Raw genomic sequence first — 19,611 nt, forward strand, 5'->3', positions numbered from 1 at the left:
ACAAATTCCTATTTTGAATCAATTATTGCATGGAGTCCCCTGATGGCTCTCTTTCCTTTCAAAAGTCTCATTTTGGGGTCTCAGAATGGTCTGGGGCATGGAATGGATTAAGGATGGCCGAGGGTGCAATGGCAGTGGGGGAGATCCCGTGCACGGACGTACGTATGGTACGTGTGTTCCACTTACGCAGCGTCGCAGAGTAACGGTAACGCGGAGGAACAGCAACAGCAGCAGTAGGAGCTGTTGGTGGGGTGCGTGGCAGGGCGGGCGGTAACCGGTAACGACGATGCTGGGGCAACGCTTTTAACATTCGCATTATGCATGCGGCAATGCCGCGTATGTACATATGTCTCCCCCTGCCAACCCACTCCCCTCTCAGTAGGAATATAAGTGGTGTACAGGAGGAATGCATAGGGGTGAATGGGGGTTTGGCTTCAGCAAAAAGTCCAAAGTAGGGCATGGCACTTAATTGAAAAACTTTTATGCGGTCGACAACGCAGCAAAAGAGCGACTCAGAGACTGGGAGTGAAAGTAAGAGAAGGAGTGGAAAGGCACAGCACAGCACAGGGAAGGGGTACCAAGAGTTTCAGCAAAAAAAAAAAAAAAAAAACAGAAAACAGAAAACAGAACAGAACAGAACAGAAAATAAGGACAAGCGGACAGTGGAGAACAGGACACAAGAGGACAGCACCTTTTTCCCCCAACTCACTGTTTCTATCTCTCTCTCTTGGGGGCCACCGGCAATAAAAGATAGTTTATTGTGGCTCACAAAAAGGCTTTGTCCTTGTCTCTGATACGAGAGTCCTCGTACGAGTCCTCCGCATTGCCATTTCCCTTGATTTTTTCGTTCTTTATATTTTTTTTACCCCACATTAAGTCCTGGGTTTCATCATTTGCAAAAATGCCACTTTATATGCCACAGATATATGCCACATATATCCATGTGTATGTGTATGTGTATGCGTATGTGTGCATATGCAAATGACTCCTTAGAAACAAGGACCCTCAAATAGAGAAAGAGAGAGAGAGATGCAGTGAGGTGGTGTGGTGTGGGGTGTGTGAGAGCTAAGACAATACTTTGGGGCTGTGTTTCTTTCGTTGAAAGTCAAATCGATTCAAATTAATTCTTCTAAATTTATTCAATCAACGCTGGAAAAATATCAAAATCAAACGAGAGCAGAGCCGAGCATAGTGGGAGATGGGTGTGAGAGGATCTCAGGTGTATTGGAAAACCCCGTCACCATACAAAAATTAATCAAATTATCCATTATTCAAGGGAAAATCGCAAAGTAATCGATTTTCGGTATGATCGTTGATTAAAATATCGAATTAGTTCCAACTCATATGAGTGATGCTTGTGCCATCATTTGATAACTCCTTTTTGACGATACCTCTTCGAATCCCCAGTCTAGCCGTAAAGAAGCCTCTGCACAAGCTATCGGCTGCCAGTTTGCCCCCCAAAAATTCTTTAAAATATTTCGCTGACATCCGCTCAACTCAGGCTGTGCGGGGGATGTGTGGAGAGATATGTATGGGCAAATATTTGATACTCTCTGGTACGAGCAGCGGCAGCAGCTGACGATAATGGAGACCTTATTCCCAGCAATTGGCCCGAGTAATTGGCGCAAAGAAATGCTTGAAATTTCTCATTTTTTTGGGTAGAATCAAATCAAATAGTCCCAGGGGATACTGTAGCCTGCATTCGTATTCGTATTTCGATTTGCATCTCTCGTTTTGCAATCTGGCTGTCAAGTGGTGCACCACTCTCTCGTTCTCTCTCTCTCTCTCTGCCTCTCCTTCTCTATGCTGGCTGTCAAGTGGTGCGTATACGTAATAATTGAACAATATATATTGCACATACGCCACGTACGACAACTTTATTGCATTCTTTTGCTTTGTGTGATATTTGTTTGATAATTTGCATATTTCGGGCTAACAGCTGTCGAATATTTAGGAGCAAAAATGGTTTTTAATTGCATTTCTGGCTTTTTTGTTTTCTTTCTTTTTCTTCTTTTAAGTTGAATTTATGTCGAATGAGGTGACAATTTGAACGGATGAAATAATCATCAGGGAGACACCATCCAAATTGGAGGCATCTTTCAGTACATTTTCAGCCCTCAATCAGTTAATATTTTGTTATAATTTTTCGTGTTTTTGGGCTGCGGCATCCTTTGTGTGTTTAAGCCTTTTATTTGCGCATATTTTTAAGGTCATTTACGACAATTTGGGTTAAACTATGTGCTATTGTGTCAGCTGAAGAGCTGAAGAGTCTTTTCTGGTAGTATTCCCTTATACATGAATGAATTGAGAGCACTATTGCTTGTAGCTCTGGAGATCTGGAGAATCAGTCTCCGGCCGACAGACAGACAGAAGTATCTGCTTATCACTAATTTCCCTTTAGCTTATTCTCGCTATTTTTGCTCATCTTTCCATCGCACTTCTTCCTCTCTCTCTCTCTGTCCGAATGGAGGCAGCCTGGCAGTCATCTAACGCCAATTGTCGTTTGAGATTTTCCACAAGCTCGCCCTCTAAATGAAAATCCAATGACATGCACACACACACACACACATGAATCGAGTGCAGTTTTCAGCCTGCATGTGGTGGAAACTTGTTAGGAGGGATGTGGAGGGAAAGGAAAAGGAGAAAATGAGAAAAGCGCAAAATCATTACGATTTGAATGCCATAAAATGCGTTTTCCTCGTTTCGTTTCGCAATTGTGGAACACTGCAGTTGGTTAAAGTGGTTCAACGGGTGGGAGGTGGTACGGGGTGGTGGTAAAAATAAATTCCAGGGTATTCTCTGCTCGGCCGCTCGGTCGCCGGTGAGTGGGGAGGGAGGAGAACGGAGAACGGAGAACGGGGTTAGAAAATGTCTTTTTTAGTCGACAGCTAAACACTTTTCACATGCTCTCTCGCGCCCTCCCCTTCTTCAGTGACATAATAAACCGAAACTGTCAGTGGCATGCCCCATGCTGCAACCATATCCTGCCATCCCTTGCAGCGCAGAGAGAGAGGGAACGGAGGGGCCAACTCCAACACACAAAAGGCGTCGCAGTGTATTTTTTCCCCATTTTCTCTCTCCTGGCCTGGTCAGTGCAAAAGCAACAAAAGAAACAACCCGAATGAAGGGTGCATGAGCATGTTGAAACATGCAACTCCCCAGCCCCAGCCCCAGCCCCAGCCCCACACAACCCACCCAACCGACGCGTCGGCTTGGCAAGCTCCGACACCTTTTTTTGGGAGCTCAAAAGTTGATTTCGCTTTCGCCTGAAGCCACAGAGAAACAGAACAGAAACAATCAAATTCAGCTTAACGACGAAGCACTTGACTTACATACGACAGCAGAAGCAGCAGAAGAGCAGCAGCACACACACACACAGGCACTCCAAGACACACAAGGGTGGAACACTGCAACACACAGATACAGTTCTTGAAAGGAAAACATCCTTTGAGCAAGAGAAATCGAAGCAAGGACTCCCTCGGCATGCTGTCCAATAAAATGTTTTGTGTCTATACCCTGGGAAATGTCTCTCACTGCCACTGGAAGTATCTACCAATTTAGCGGCCAAATGCCTCTTTGCAAATCTAAATCCGAGTCGATCCAGCGATCACATAAATAGAACATGAAAAACACTGTTAGTGCATCCATCCAATGAAAGATGTTTGATTGTTCCAACTAGCTATACAAAAACACGTATGCCCATTCCTGGAATATATCTGCAGAGCTTTTCGCAGCCACTGACTTTGTCTCTGACAGAAAGGGCATCCAAGTGTGCACCATATTTTAGGGAATCGCTGTGGGAGCTGTGTCCCTGCTGCCACTGCACATAGTTGGCTGTGTGTAGTTTTTCGCTCAAAGTTTTCTTTTGATTTTGTTTTTCTTTTTCTCCTGTGGCTGTAACCCACTTTACAACTTCCTCAAGTGCTGCTGCTTCCTACAGCCGATGGCGGTATAATCATAAACTGCTGGCACCTCAAATGTATGTGGCTAGGCTGCTTTGGGAGCATGAGATGGGGAATGGCATTGGAGAGATGGATGGAGAGAGCGAATTATATTGCATTTTGTATTGATTTCAATTACCATTTTCCTCCTGTGCTCCTTTGTGCTGCATGTTGCAAGAACATCATCATGGTAATGATTGTCTAATTGCCAAATGTACAACAGGAAAATCTATGCAACTCAAATTCTGATTTGTGACTGCCACGTGCCACGAGCCACGCGCTAGGAGCCAGTAGCAGAGTTTCCTCCTTTCGTAATCTTTTAAAAATGTGATTTTAATGTTTTCTTAATATCCCTTTCGGAAGCCGCACGCCGCACGACACACGCCCACACACCTTTTTCCGAACTTTTTTCCAACTTTTTGCTGATATGAAAACTCACTTTTGAGTATCTAATTCGATATTTATGTGGTCTCCACCCAAAATATCTTCCAGTCGCTTGTGAGAATATCCCCGTACTTTTCTCTGCTGCTGTTGTTGCTGTTACGGCATGAAACATTCCTAAAAATGTCAAATTATCTTGTAAATATTGCGGCATTTGAATTTTATTTGCCCATGGAATGGAATTTAATTAATGAATGGATCACCCTGCGGCTCCCCTGCCCCGTGTAATAGCGAATATTGCTGCTTACAGCCCGCATTAGCCACGCCAAGGAATTAAAAGCCAATTAAGCGGCAGGACTTCTCCTCATAATTCACATGAAAGTCACAGGGAAAAAAATGCAGCCGCGCGCGCTTCTGGCCAATGGCCATAAATGCCAATCATTGCAGGAGTCAGAGTGCAGGAGTCAGGAGCACGGGGCTACAGAGAAAAGAGAGTACAGAGAAAAGAGAGGAAACAGCGAGACGTGAAAAGAGCAACCAATTGAGACTTGCAAAGGGAAGGAGAAGGAATAAAAAAGGGCAACAAAATAACAATTCAAGCTTTTAATTTCATTGCTTTTGAGCACTCCCCTGGGAGTCGCATGATAAATGAAGGCCCAGACGACCCAGAGCCAAGCCTTCGAGAGAGCAGGAAAGGAACCTCCCAGACAGGCAGACGTAGAAGTGGGGCACCCAGCGCCCTCGGGGGCAGGATGCCGAGCAGTTCATTCACACGTTCACTTGTGTAAAATCGATGGAGGGAAAGGGAGCTGGAGAGTGGATTCCTCTAATGGGAGCGGTCTGTGTCTGTGTCTGAGAGCAAGAACCAGCAACAGGAACAAGCTTCTGGGGCCTAATTGGCGGTGGATCCATTCTTTTAAAGTAGAAACCGAAACCAGAACCGATTCTGCAGCTGCTCCTGCTTCTGTGCTTGCCCGTGGAGCATGAACATAAACGAAACCAAAAGAACAGTCGTAGGTTATTCATTGGACTGTCAAAACAAAAATCGTGCAGATAGTTGCCGCCGCCCCAACTGCCTGCCCACGATGATCCACTAACCAAAAGGACCTTCCAAAGTTTTAGCCGCAAAAGAAAAGGCAGAAGAAAAAGTAGATGTGGCTGAAACACTTACAAGAAATACCCTTTGATTATGGTGTTATGGAAAATACAATTTGCGAAATTAATTTTATATATTTTATATTTATTTATATTTTGTATCATCTCCACGATTCTTTATTATTCGTCAATCAGCCTCCAAGTATATTTTTGTTGCCAAAAAACGCTTCTTTGCTGTTAAGCCATTTGTCGTAGAAAATAACTCGGTAAGCCCCTCGATCTTAGGCTGGGTATTCCTTCAAGGTGGCGAGGCGCTTGATATTGTTTTAATGAAATTCGAATTGATTCCACAAACATCACCACACCCCCGCCAACGCCGCCCAAGTGGCCGCCATTTTGTATTTGCCTCAGCATTTTAATCTAATTTCAATGTTCTCTCCCACGGAAAAAGAAACAACAAAAAAAAGGAAAGGAAAAGTGAAAGTGAAAGTGAAAGTGAAAGGCAACTAAGCGTAAACGCTGAAAAGTTTTCCATGCTGCGGGAAACAAAAGGGGGCGAGTGGGGCAAAAACACACACAGAAATGTTTTAGGTAGATTCGCGTGCAGCATTTTGTGGTCAGTCGCTGTGCCCCACCACACTCCATCTGTGCGGCAACTCATCCGGCTGTCAAAGCGGTAAAGTTAACGCCAATTGCCAAGAAAAAATACAAATAAAAACAAAACAAAAACGCACTCAATTAGCTTTGATTAAATGGAAGCAACGCGGGGGGGGGAAACATCCAACCTTGGGGCCATTTCAAAAAAGGTATTAACATGCCGCTGACAGGCGGGGCTTCTTGACGGGGCTTAGTCCACTTCGATTGGCTATAAATAAGGCTTAAAGCTGAATGAATTATAGAATCAGCAATTCGAGTAGAGTTATACCTACAGAAAGAGTCGCAAAAATGTCTCTGGCTTTAAAATGTATTCCCAAAAGTGTCTTCCAGGTGGCATTCTCCAGCGGCCAATGTGTGGCATTGAGGGCTTAAGGGTTATTGTGGAGCTGCTGTCGTTTTATTAGGATTTGATTTGACCCCAAAAATGCTTGCCTTTGACAGCTGCTGCTGCTCCTGCTGCTGGCTCCTTCAGTGCTTAACTATGCTGCCACTGGCTGCTGGATGTTGCAAGGGTCTGCTGCTGTAGCTGCCTTTTCATTTGCATTTTGCAGTTTGCTTTTTTGCGCCTAATTAAGAAGGCCAAACGAATGCAGGCAGCGGACGGACACAGGGACACAGAGACACAGAGACACAGAGACACACAGACAACGGACAGGATCTGCTGCTGCTGCTGATGCTGCTGTATATCCTTTGAGGCTGCCACTGGCTGCGCAGCGGCTTCCCACGGCTTATTATCTCATCTAATTTACGGGCTTTCCTTTCTGCCCCTGCCCCAGTGCTTTTTAGCCACTCGTTTTTCCACTCGCCGATTCAAACTAAATGAAATCAAGCCGTGTAATGAGCAAAAAACTTGTGCAAAAATGTGGCCTGCCAATGCTCCAGTCCCTTCCCCACTCCGCAGTTCATAATTTTCTATTAACCCCATCGCCCCACTGCATGGCGCAGCACAGCCTCCTCCCCCTTCGTCCACCGATAGTACAGTCGCTGCTACATTTTCATGAAAACAATTTCGCGCATTGCGCTCGCTGTAATTTTTCCGTTTTCCGTTTTCTGTTTTCTGTTTTATTTTTTTTTTTGGTGTTTGGCTGGGGACCGAATGGCACGAGAACTTTAATTGTTGCATACCCCCGTCGTCACATCCCACAATGCCTGCTGGCCACTCCCACAGGGGCGGCCCCAAGCCGGCGAGGACAGCTGTGTGTGTGTGTTTCCTGTTTGGCTCCTGTGGTCCTGTTAATGTGTCCAATGTTCTGGTTAACAAAACCAATTTGCCTTAGTGGATTTTTATGTTGCAACTCCAGGACTCCAGTCCGGACCCAATCCTGTACTGTATGCGGTTTTCCAGGGCCCCTCAGCCTACCCCGCGATCTCATTGTTTGCTCTTCTGTTTGTCCATTTTTCGGCTGTGTTTGTCGACAATTTGTTCCTTTTGTATTTCTGTATTTGTGAAACTTTTTGGCTATTTTTGTAGGTCGGGACTTGCCTTTAATTGCATTTGTTGTTGCACTTTTCTTTGGGGTGGGAGAAAGGCTAAAGAAACGGGTCTGGAAATTTCAGAAAGGGTATGCTTGAATTTATTTATTTTCTAATCTCTAAATGAAAACTTCCATGGCTCATATCGCACTCTCATTTGTATTCTTCTTTCTTCTTTTTTCAGGCATAAACTAAACAACAAACGAAGTTCCTGAAACGCCAGCAGAAGAATCTAGAGATAAATAGATCAAAGATGTCGATGAATTGGGCCCTGTATTGGGGCATAATGTGGATGCTGTCAGGTGAGTTCCCTCAGCTCTAAAAACAGCTGTTCGGCAGCCCTCTGCTAGGGACTTCATGTACTTTTTGTTCATTCGCGTCACGTAAAAACAATTTCATTGGCTGGAGGGATGCTAGGGCTAGTACTGGGGCTGGGGCTGGGGCTGCTGCTGCTGCTGCTTTCGCGACCCATAGTCTGTGCAGAAATTGTTTTATATAATCTACTGCTGCACATCACATCTCTTCTTTCCATCTCTATTTTATATAAACTGAAATTTAAAATAACATGCCGTAAGCGTGCTTTGATTATTGCAGGAACATTTCAGCGCATTGCAAATTGCAAATTGAGCAGAAAAAAGGCAAAGCCCCCGCCCTGTCGCCCATTCATGCTGAAGTTGACAAGGTTGACAAGGTTGACAAGGGAAGGCGTGGGGCACGGGGTGGGACATACATACATATACAAACATAGGTGGGTTTTACACAATGTTCGTTAAAATATGAGCACTGCGAATGCAATGGCAATGGGAAAACATGTGCACTAGGCGGTGGTTCTGCTTGATACTTCGATGAAGAGATGTCCTGGAAGATGTCTTTGTAGGAGTACAGTATCCTGTGTGTGTGTATGTGTGTGTGCACACATGCGTTTGTGCATTCTATCTGAAATGTGAAATTCATGCAGCAATTGAAATGCATAAAGCATCACAGAATCCCTGCATCCCTGCATACGAGTTAGCATCTCCAATAGCTCTCCTCTTTGACAGAAGGTAAATACCATTTAAGTGACTTTTTCTTGCGGAAAAAGAAACCGGCAAAGAAGGGAAAACGAGAAAAACGAGGGGGTAGAGAATCAGAGAAAAAGTCTGTGATTTTCCTTTCCCCATACCACTGACAAGACCCGAATCCATTTGATTGCTTAATAAATTTATTTCATTTTTGTTCCCATTTCCATTTCCTGTTTTTGCCGGGAAAAAACATACCCCACACCCCCACAGAGGTCACACCCAACTTAGAGGTCACCATCCCCGTTGGGGAGAGCTTTTTCGGATGAAATTAATGAACAACTCAACGGCTGGCAGTGGCAATCAATAAAATGTCAAAGCCCTGGCAAAATATTTGGTCTGATTAAAGTCTACAGCTTAGCCACTGTCACAGCGTTGCGTGTTTTGTGGAGGCGCCTCCACCAGAGAAAGCGAGAGATCAAAGGGCAGGGCTGATTGTAAGGCAAGCGCCAAAATGGGGCAAGTAAGCAATAAAAGATGGGGCAAGGGCAAGGGCAAGGGCAAGGGCGAGGACATTTGTTGTGGGAAATTATCAAGAAAGCAAAAATCCAATTTTTGTGACCTAAATGCCCGATAAACATTATCTGTAGCCAAGTTTCCTTTCCACTTGAATGTTCATTGTTCAATTTATGGCATAATTGCCAGCATAATTCTCGAATGTCAAAGACATTGTCGCCCCTACAGAGATCCTTTCCACGGCTCTCAAAAGCCTTGTCATGGCAAGAGAACAGGGGGGGGGGGGAAATAAATCAAAATGATTCCACCTCTGCCACCACAACCCAAAGCCAGAACACTCTCCCCCCCCCCCCCCCCCCCCCCCCCCCCCCCCCCCCCCCCCCCCCCCCCCCCCCCCCCCCCCCCCCCCCCGACCAAGCTGTTGTCCACTGGCACAACGAGTTAAATAGTTCCATAATGCGTGGCAGGGAGAGAGACAGCGAGAAATATGAAAGATGCCACAAGAAATGCCATCAAATGAAGTCCCTCGCTGAGTGCGGGCGGCTGCAGAAGATGATGGAAGGAAGGAGAGCTTCTTAGTTGAATGAATGAATGACTGACTGACCTACAGAATGATGGAGTGAACGACTTATGGAATGACTTACAGGCTGATGGAATGAATGACTTACTGACTCGCGCAATGAGTGACTTAGTGGAACCCTGGAAAAGACGCTGATGCCATTTATAACCAAGAATGGGGTTGGCTTTCATTTCGTTTCGTTTCGTTTCGTTTCGTCTCGCTGCGAGTGGTATGATGAGCCATGGCGGGCCATTGGGTGGGTGGGACATGGCTGTGCTGCCTCCCGCCTCCTTGATGCGATAAGAATAATTGGAATGTCAGTTTAGAAACGCGCACGTAAAATGCGAACGCAAAGCGACATCCACATAGCCACAGAATCGCAGAGAGAACCCGCGAATAGGATGTGTCTGATGCTCCTGCTGCTGCTGCTGCTGCTTCTACTACTGTTGCACATGTTGCAAGGCGAGCAGTAAATATGGCACAATAGCATACTAGTTCTCTCGTCATCGCTGGCGCACTTGGGTGAACAATGACATAAGTCTAATGACAAGCAGAACGACGACTACGACGAGGACGAGGACGAGGACGACCGCAAAGCCACCGCCAGGAGCAGCAGCAGCAGCAGCAGCAATAGGGATCTGTGTATCTGTAGAGCACCCATCAAGCAGAGTTTCCAGATGCTGCTGCTGCTGCTGCTGCTGCTGTGATGACACTGACAACAATGACAACGCTGACATGACATGCAACGGAGCGGACCAATGCGGTGCAGAACGCAACCCAAAAAAAAAAAAAATGAGAAAGACTTTCCAAAATTGGACACAGCGGAATCTCATTTCGAGTTTGTAGCCATAAGGAAGCGTTAGATACTCTAAAATACCTTTTTTTTTAACTATTTCATTAACATAATTAACAGAAATGTGTAGCTCTTAATTGGTATTCAATTCCTTTGTAATTGAATTGATTTTGAGATATAATGATGTAAAATCTCCATCTCCACTGGCTTTTGGCTCATCCAACACTCACTTGCATCATTCTTCCGAAATATCCACACAAGATAAACACAAAGGAGTCTCTGGCAAAGAAATCAGAAATTTAACAGAGCGAACGGGAGCGCCAGACCCTGTCCGCTGAGGAGGAGAAATGCGGTAGTGTGGGGTACGTGAACGGTGGGGGAGGGTCGCTGTCTGAGCATAAATTTCGCTGGATGCTGCGGTCAGCAATATGCGTCCATGATAAACGAGCTGGGGATGGGGCTGAGGGTTTTTGCATGCAGTCAGGCTGCTCCATCATTGCGTGGGCGGACTCGCATGCACGACCGAGGACGAGCCGTGAGGAGAGATTCGAGCTGCCATTTCAGGAAGAGAGGAGCCACTGAGCCACTGAGGCGGCAGTGAGGCACTGAGGCATTCAGCCAGCGAGCCATGCCCATTTATCGTCTAAATTGAAATTGAAAATCATGCAGGCGCAACGTAGAGGGCATCCCAGAGCCAGGAGAAGGAGATTCTACAGATTGCTGCCACTCCTGCTGCTCCTGCTGCTGCATTTGATGGCCACTCCACCCAGGACTCTGGAGTTACTTGATTAGCTTGTTGCGCATGCGTTATGGGCGTGTTCAGAGCCACAACAACGGGAAAATGTATCCTGCACTGGGTGCCAGACACGCCCTCAAATGGATAGCGGTTCTGTCAACAACAGAAGCAATGCTGCAAAGGAGATCTTTATGGGACTGCCACTCCTTGAATGCGGCTGCTGTCGGTCCTCAATGTTCGGTGGCAAGCTTCTGTTTCTAAATCTGTATCTGGCAAGAGTGTCTCTTTCGTTGACACTTAATCCATCCAGAAGAAAATTCGATCCGCCACAAAATATGCCTTCAGATTGTGCTCTTGCTGCACTTTCAGACTCTCTCTCTCTATTTCTCAAAGAAAAATGACACGGAAATTATGAAAAGAAGCCAATTGAAAATGTAAAAATTGCTGAACTTGGCACAAAACTCATTTGACATTCAAATGGCAGCACAGCTGCCCACTCACTGCCTTCACTGCCACTCCACCCTTTGGTTTAGTTTTACTACTCTACAGATTTCCACTTTTTCCACTCATTTTTCTTGCTTTTTTTGGCTTTTTTTTGGCTTTTTTTGATAAATGTCATGGCTTGATTGGCTGCCAGAACGACCATTAGGCGGCAGGCCCAAGCCACTCGTCCAGAAGGGGCAGGGGGACAGGGGACAATATATTACACGCTTATATGCAAATGAGTTCAATTTCTGACCAACCGAAAAGGCATTATGTCCAGGGATGAATTCGGGGGCGAAGAAAATTGCCAACTTAGTGAATTATAAAACGGTCGCAAGGGCTGGAGCAGGGGTGGTGTGGTGTGGCAGAGGGCAAGCTGCAGAAGCGGAAATGTGTAGAGGCTCAAATTGAAAATCTATGCAAAAGGAGGCATGAGAGAGCGGCATGTGCTGTGAGGCATGTGAGCCAGAAACAAATTGCTGGCCAGCATTATGGATTGTGTGTGTGTGTGTGTGTGTGTGTGTGTGTGTGTGTGTGGTGTGGTGATTGCCTCTCCTTAAATTTGCATAAGAAGTCGCTTGAAATTAGCCAACAAATAGTTGATCGACTGATGCTTTACCCTGAAAATATATTATGAAGATCTGATTTCCTGTAAGTTTTGTGTGAATGATTGATTGAAGAATTCATTGCTGGTTCCTTTTCAGAGTGGAATTTCTTATTTGTTCCCTACATTTAGCCGATGTAACCGATGTTACCTTACATCCAAAACTTATGTGTACATTTATTGGCTTACGATTTCCTTAATGACTGTCAAGGGAACTTTTCCATTTTTTGACTCCTTAATCACTTTACTTTCTTGGTGGAGGATTAAGTTAAACCCTTTTCTGACTCATTTCTCTATACTTTGAGGCACCTTTTGGATGTGCTGTTCGGATGTTTGCCAAACTAAGTATAATTCTATTCCGGAACTAGCATTTCAATCAAAGACAAACTTTCAATTGGCAGTTTGCTTTCTCAAAACAGCCACTTAAATGCTAATCTTAGAGGGCAGCCCCAGCCCCAGCCCCAGATCCTCCCTGTGTTGCTCCTGCCCAAAAGGGCAAAGGCCAAAGCTAGGCATTAAAAAGTTTTTCCTCTTCAAACATAAAGATTGGCAAGTTCTTCTGCTGTTTTTTTTTCAGTCATAGATGCTCCACAGAGATGCTCCCACTCCTTCTCTGTGCTTTGCCTTTTACTTGTCGGCATTTTTGTGCATTTTATCAGGATATCATGCGATTAACTTTTACATAAATGCCTATCAGTCGCATGCCCCATGCTCTACCGGAAAGTTTTGGCATCTTGTGTGCACACAAACACACGCACATCACAGGCATATCAATGTCAAGTGAGAGCGGGAGTCCTTCTGGCCCCTGATAAGGCACATGGGCAAATATAGAAGAGAGAGAGAGATACTCTTGGCGGGAGGGAAACCCATCGAAGACTGCGCCATGCTTCAGGCTATGTTCCATATGGTGCCTTCCATCATTCTCCCTTCAGTATCCTTCCCATACTCCCACTCGTTGACAATTTTATTTGCATGAGCAGGACTTATGACGCATGACGGAATGGTTTTCGCATTTTAGCCGTCCCCACACATCCTTCCATCCTGAGCCACCTCTCTTCTCCGCTCTGCTCTTTATCTTCGCCTCTTGTTTGTTGCTTTGGAATTTTCGTGGGGAAATCCATCTCCCGTTTTGGCGTTTGCCAACTCAATTAAAGTGTCCTCACCCTACCCCATTCCCGGTGGCAATCATGATACACGGGCTGCGCATTGAATGTGCGGATATTCTTGGCACAAATGCCCAGCGGGTTTGCCACAGGCACGTAGGCATGCAACACGGATGCAGCAGCCGCAGAAGCATGCAGCACCACCGCGGGGCATGTCTTTCCTTGCCATTTCTACGATTCATCGATTTGATTGTGCCATAGACTAATGCCACGGCTAATGAATGATGAACAAGGATGAGGAGGAACAAACTTTCACTTCAAAACATGGAAAATACGCACCGAGACAGATAGAGAGCGAGGCTGTGGGTTGCCGCTCTTATTGGTAATCCCATTGACCCATTCAGCCGCACGTTTCCTTTTGTTTTATACTTTTTTTTGTGTGTGCTTGTAGCACTCCTCGTGTGCTAATAAATTATTGGTATTTGCTTTAAAAAACCATAAAATTGGCATGCCACATGGAGGTACGTGTACATCTCATGCCATGCCGGGCCATGCCCCTCGTGCCACCATTGAGGAGCCGCTTAAGTGCACACTTAGCACACAGCCCACACGCCGCTGTAGCCGTAGCTATTCCACATAGCAGATAGCATATGATAAATGTTGAAAGCAATGGCCACAACCGAGATCCAGTTCCAGTTGCAGCGATACTTTCTGCCCATGAAAATACCCTGTAGTTAACGGAGGGAAAGTATGGTGGCACCGTAGGGGCAACTGTCTGTAAAAACAAAAACTCTGGGTGCTCCTGGGTTCTTTTTTAATAAACAAGGTAGCCTCTTGTTCGGTAGGCCAATCACGACATTCGCTAAAGGACCTCAGCAACAGGTCAGGGGGAGCATGGAGCTCGAATTGCGTGGCGGTAACATAAAAATGCCCATTAAATTGAGACACAAATACAAAATAAAAACGCTTTGGGGGTTTTTTCGGGGTTTGGGTTTCGATGGCAGGTGGAGCATTGAGGGTGCACCCACTACTTTACGGTATATTTTCACTGGATTTTCGAATATGAGTACACACACACGTGAAAATTGTGTGCAAAAAGAAGTTGTTACATTCGTATTTCATGTGCTGCGTTTTTTGTGCCTGTATCGCAGAGCGGAAAGCGCTCGAACCATTCGAGTTTTCTTTTGGGGATATAAAGCAATCATATTTTATTAATTTCATATATAGACATAAATCTGATAAAATGTAATTGCTACGTGTTCCGTTTTTGCATGCGCCAACAGGGAATTACTGCGTGGTGGCAGTCATTTATTTTCGCAAAAACTTGATCAGTTTTTGTTATGGCTTTTGGCAACTAAAAGTCATTTTCACATATACTTTAATAAAATATGGGAAGCAGCAACAAATAAAAAATAGCATTTATGAAACTCTAATATTTATTTGTATTAAATATAAATACAAACATTTTGGATCCAGTGGTCTCAAAATAAGAACAATTTGCGATTTGTGGATGCACAAATCGAAATGTATGGAAACTCTTTAAAAATAAACTGGATTGATCATAAAAAAGCTTTGGATTTTGTTGCCATCTATTTCCTTGTGGAGTTGAGTGCTTTTTGGTTGTATCCAAATCGAAAATACATTCAAGCTGAGTGAAATGCAAAGTTCCAAGGGATCCACTATCAGTATTTAGATCCTCTAGCAATATCTTTGCTGTATGCATTTTTGATGATTGCTCATTTCCCTTCAATCTCAAAGTTTTGTTGTCATAAGTTTTAAGGACTTTAAGGCCTCATTCTGAGCACAAAAACAGGCTTGCAAATCAAGTTCTTCTCCATTATGCGGCACTTGGGCGTCTCCTCCTCAATGCTGCCTCTTATCCTGGCAATTGACAACTTAACGATGGCTCTGCTCTGTTCTGTCTGCCTCCTGGAATGTGTGGCATGCTCCGAAAAACATTATCACGCGCGCAGCGGGTGAGCACGGGTCTGAGTGGGGTGCAGAGGGAGCGGCGGTCTCCTGATGACATAAAAAAACAGCATAAAAATGCACACAAGACAAAGGACATGTCGGGGACTCTGCGATATGTGTGTTTAATAAAAAAATTATGAACTTCAATTACGATGGAGCAGAGGAGTCCCCAGTTCGCCAGCCTTCGAAGTGGAAGGCGCAGCAGGGACAGGAGGAGAGGAGAGGAGAGAGCAGGCAGCAGGATATTGAGATGGAGATTGAGGCGACGTCAGGAGACAGGAGGCGCCGCATCGAGTGCATAAAATTCTGAGCAAATAGCAGCGGAGCCGGCGGATAAGCGGCACGAGCCACAGCCACAGCCACATGTGTCTGTGTGTGTGTCGCTCATAACTGTATCCGTGTCTCTGCCTTTTACATGTGTGCGTGTATCCTGGGTGTTTGCATAACATAATTCGTTCCTGGCCAAAGTTGTAAACCCAAAAGCGAGGACATGCCAGAGTAAGGGTACTAAAAGAGGGGGGGCTTGCCATGTGAGAGGGGCACCTCGGCAGAAGCAGCTTCAGGGTGGCACAAGGGCATCGGGGTGGGGCGGCTGCTGCTGTAGACGCGTGCATGTGAATGGCGGCCATAAATCAAACGACGACAAGCAGTCGAAGGGCAGCGACCAAGGATCAGCGGGGCGGGGCGTGTTATCACCCCGCCCAAAGGACTGCCTTTAATTGGCTTTCCCTCGCACCAGGAATCCCCCACTTTCTCATCAGCATAATCGTCATTGTAATCGTGGAACAGAGGCGCACACAAAAGTGAAAAAATATAGCAGCAAAGCGTCCTCTTGGTGGGGCTTACAGCTGCATGCCACCACACACCATGCGCCACGTACAGATGGGCGGGAGGGAGCCAAACAACATATGCAACGGCAGGTGTCGCAAACGGAAGCGGCAGACATCAAATGGCGGCACTTAACACTTTTACAAAATGTCGTTCGCCATTTTCGGCGCGGCCATTTTCATTTCTTTTGGCCTTTTGCTTGCTCACTTTACACTTTTTGTTTGTTTTTCATTCTCCCGCTCTCTCTAGGACATGCACCTGTGAGTGTGACAGCTGCAAGCTTGGCACTAATCTCTTGTGCCCCTGCGTGACACTCTTTCCTTAGTCGCTTCCTTTCTGGTCACATTTTCATTGCGCTTCTCCTTCACAGAGAAGTGGTAGACTCTTTCAAGTGTGAGGGAGAACAGCACAATTTAGGGGTAACTTTAACTTACTCGAGTAGTATTCATAATTGGCTCTTTACAGTACTGTGCACATTGCAACTTGGACAATGTTTGTTCACATTTTTCTGGCTCGGTCCAGGCAGGATTTTATCTGGCAGCCACAGGCAGGCAGTCGTCGTCGAATCTTCCAGCGTCCTGTGCCCAGTCATTTTATCTTGAAAGTCCTGCTTCACCTCCAACACCCAGCACACCCAACCATCACTCCTGCCACGGAATATGGCATAAACAGCTTACAGAAAAACAAGCAGAAATCTGGGGCATATAATATGGGGCGTTTATCATTTAATTAATTGCCTTTCGGGCAATTTTCATTAAGTAATTTTCGCCTCTTTCGCTCTTGCTTGCTCTTCTGCTTCCCACCGCGCTTTTTCCTTTTCTTTCGTTGCATGCCAGACACACACAAATACGGCCAATCGCAGTGGTTGTGTGGGTGTGGGAGCAACAGCTGTGCCACATATTTATTCAGGGAAGAAAGAGTGTTCACTCCTTTCATGTGGCCGGGAGTGTGTGTGTGGGTCCGATCGGTTCCAAATTGCCACTCGTTGTAAAGTGGCAATTAACGCCACATGACGCTGTCAACAAATGGCAGTGCCCCACTCCACGCCAGTCGCCATTCTATTGTAAATTCGAAGCCCACTCTCCGGGCACTTGTTAAGTGCATTTTTGCAGGGGGGCACCCTTTCGGCCTGTGCTAATTTGTAAATTATTACTTGAGACACAAGCAGAAGCAGCAACATAAATGAACATGCCTCCAAGAGCCACACACACAAATATGAGGTGGAAACAATTTTCAACACACACTCACACGCTGCCTGCCATCCATTGAGGGCAGCAATTTTCCCATCAAAAATGTCAGTGGAGCGTCATTACGTATCGATCCGATCCGCCATCTAATGGGTTATTGTATGGAGCCCCTTGATAATTCGACAGAGGAACAAGTAGGTCGTGCAACTGTCTTATGAATTTATAATCAGCGCGAATTAAAGTAGAGCCCGAGTGGGAGAGATTTGCTCTATTGGTTCTATGCGCTTTCGAAAAAGGGGACACCATCGGAATTAGTTCTTTAAACGTGGTCAAATGTCTACCTTGCAATATTAAATCAAACCTTCAACCGCTCTTTTTCGTTTGCAGGCTCTACAGACAGCGCTTCGAAGCGTTTCTTTACAGACTTTTTGCAGGATTTGCCCACACCAGGAACCGGTGGACCCACCTTTGACCCCAGTGCGATCAGCAATATAACAGGACTCGTTGGCAAGACCGTTAAGATGACCTGCCGTGTTAAGAATTTGGGCAATCGAACGGTAAGTAAGGGAAATACATCTACAGAGAGAGAGTCCTGGGAGTGGGAGTGGGAGTGGGACTCGTGGTATGCTGTCAAGTTTTGTGTATAATAATTTTTAAGTACTTGGCCGAAAATAAAAGTAAAAGTAAAAGTTGCTGCAGTGCAGGGGAAACTTGTCAAAAGGCGTTACGCTTGACAGGGCGGTGAGTGCGCTTCCTCCGCGCAGTGGCAGCTGCAACATGCGGCATGCAACAGCAGCCGCTCCTGCTCCCGCTACCGCTCCTCTCGTGCTGACGGCAGCTGTCGCTCTGTCGTTTTTGGTTTGGGTTTTAGCTTTGCCCTCCGGGAGTTCGAGTGAAAAGTTGTAAACTCCTCCTGCCGCGCGACTACGCTGCCTCTTCCTCACTCTCTCTCTCTCTCTCTCTCTCTCTCTCTGTCGCTTTTGCCACTGCCACTGCCACAGCCCGCTTTTCATTATGAAAATGCAGCTGGAGATGCAGTTGCTGTTGCTGTTGCTGTTGCAGTTGTTGTTGCAGCTGTTAAACAATTAGCAAATTAAACTCTGAACTTTCAACTCACCCTCGCACTGGGCAGAGAGAATACACAAAGACGGAGAACATTTCCTGGCCCCCTTCCCCTTCCCTTCCCTTCCCTTCCATTCCCTTCCCCATCCATGCATCTGCGTATGAGTGACGTCCGATGGAGTCCAATCCCCGGCATTCCCCGTTTCCCTCCTCTTTTTTTAAGACCAAGTTTTTCTCAAGTGTCGCGCGCGCGGCCATAAAACTTTCAAAATTTTTACGCTTTGCTGGCTTATTAGGTGAGTGCCGTCCTGCCGTCCTGCCGTCCTCCTGTTGTCGTTCTGTTGTCGTCCTTTAGGGCCAAGTCATAGTCTGAGCCTTTGGCAACATGCCCCCATCCCCCCATCCCCCCATGCCCCATTCCTCTACTAACAAATTCCAAAAAAGTTTCGGCCTCTCGCTTCCCGTTTTAATTTCAGTTTGACAAAGTGAATGAATGAATGAATGAGTCGAAGCTCGAGTTTCGGTGCCCTTCCCCTTCCACTGTTCCCACCCCATCAGCACCGTCTCTGGCTACTCGTCGAGGATTCGGAGAAGGGAAGGCTCCTGGGTCTGCTCTATGTCAAGCGCAAGTTATGGACGCGCGTCCGTCTAATTACCGAGTCTCACGCCAACAAACGCCAATTAAATACGCGATGGAGACCCCGGATCGCCAGACCAGCAATTATCCCCATGCGCCCCACCAACCCCCAAAACTTTGCTGCATGACCGAAAACTATGCCCCACCCCAAGACAGGGGTCAGCTAGCATTTTCTCGGACTCAAAGATTCGATTAGAGCACTGAAATGTTATCTCTTCCGCATAAGAATCAAACAAATTCAACAGATTAAATATCATCGAATGATAAATCCAAAATTCTGGAAAAAATGTCTTAAATGTTTTTTTGCTGTTGCTTTTTTTGTGATAATTTGCAGCTATTTTTGTCTCATTTTGATCAATGAATAGATAAATATGCTCAATGGCAGACTCATGAACGTGCCACTGGAACTTTTGGTGCCACTTTGCCCCTTCCAAAGAATCTCAAAGCGGGTACCAAACATCACGTCGTTTGGGGGCATCATGTCTTCGAGGGCAAAGTCTTCGGTGGCTATGTCTTTGGGCCGTATATTACCTGAGTCAGTGGGCAGGAGGAGTTTTGGTAACGTGATAAGTAGGATGTGGTGTCCT

At 45.8% G+C, this 19,611-nt stretch overlaps 1 protein-coding gene across 2 annotated transcripts in view; it reads left to right on the forward strand.

Moving 5' to 3' along the window:
- Positions 1-7,761: 7,761 nt before the first annotated feature.
- LOC117590246 (zwei Ig domain protein zig-8) overlaps positions 7,762-19,611 on the forward strand; it is a 43,311-nt gene continuing 31,461 nt past the window's right edge. For both annotated transcript variants that reach the window (XM_034282717.1, XM_034282719.1), the window contains exons 1-2: positions 7,762-7,849; positions 17,713-17,882. In XM_034282717.1, coding sequence (XP_034138608.1) covers positions 7,801-7,849; positions 17,713-17,882 — 219 coding nt within the window. In that variant the 5' untranslated portion in view covers positions 7,762-7,800. The remainder of the gene's footprint in view (positions 7,850-17,712; positions 17,883-19,611) is intronic.

The sequence above is a fragment of the Drosophila guanche genome, unplaced genomic scaffold (assembly GCF_900245975.1).
Source record: "Drosophila guanche unplaced genomic scaffold, DGUA_6, whole genome shotgun sequence".
NCBI lineage: Eukaryota > Metazoa > Arthropoda > Insecta > Diptera > Drosophilidae > Drosophila > Drosophila guanche.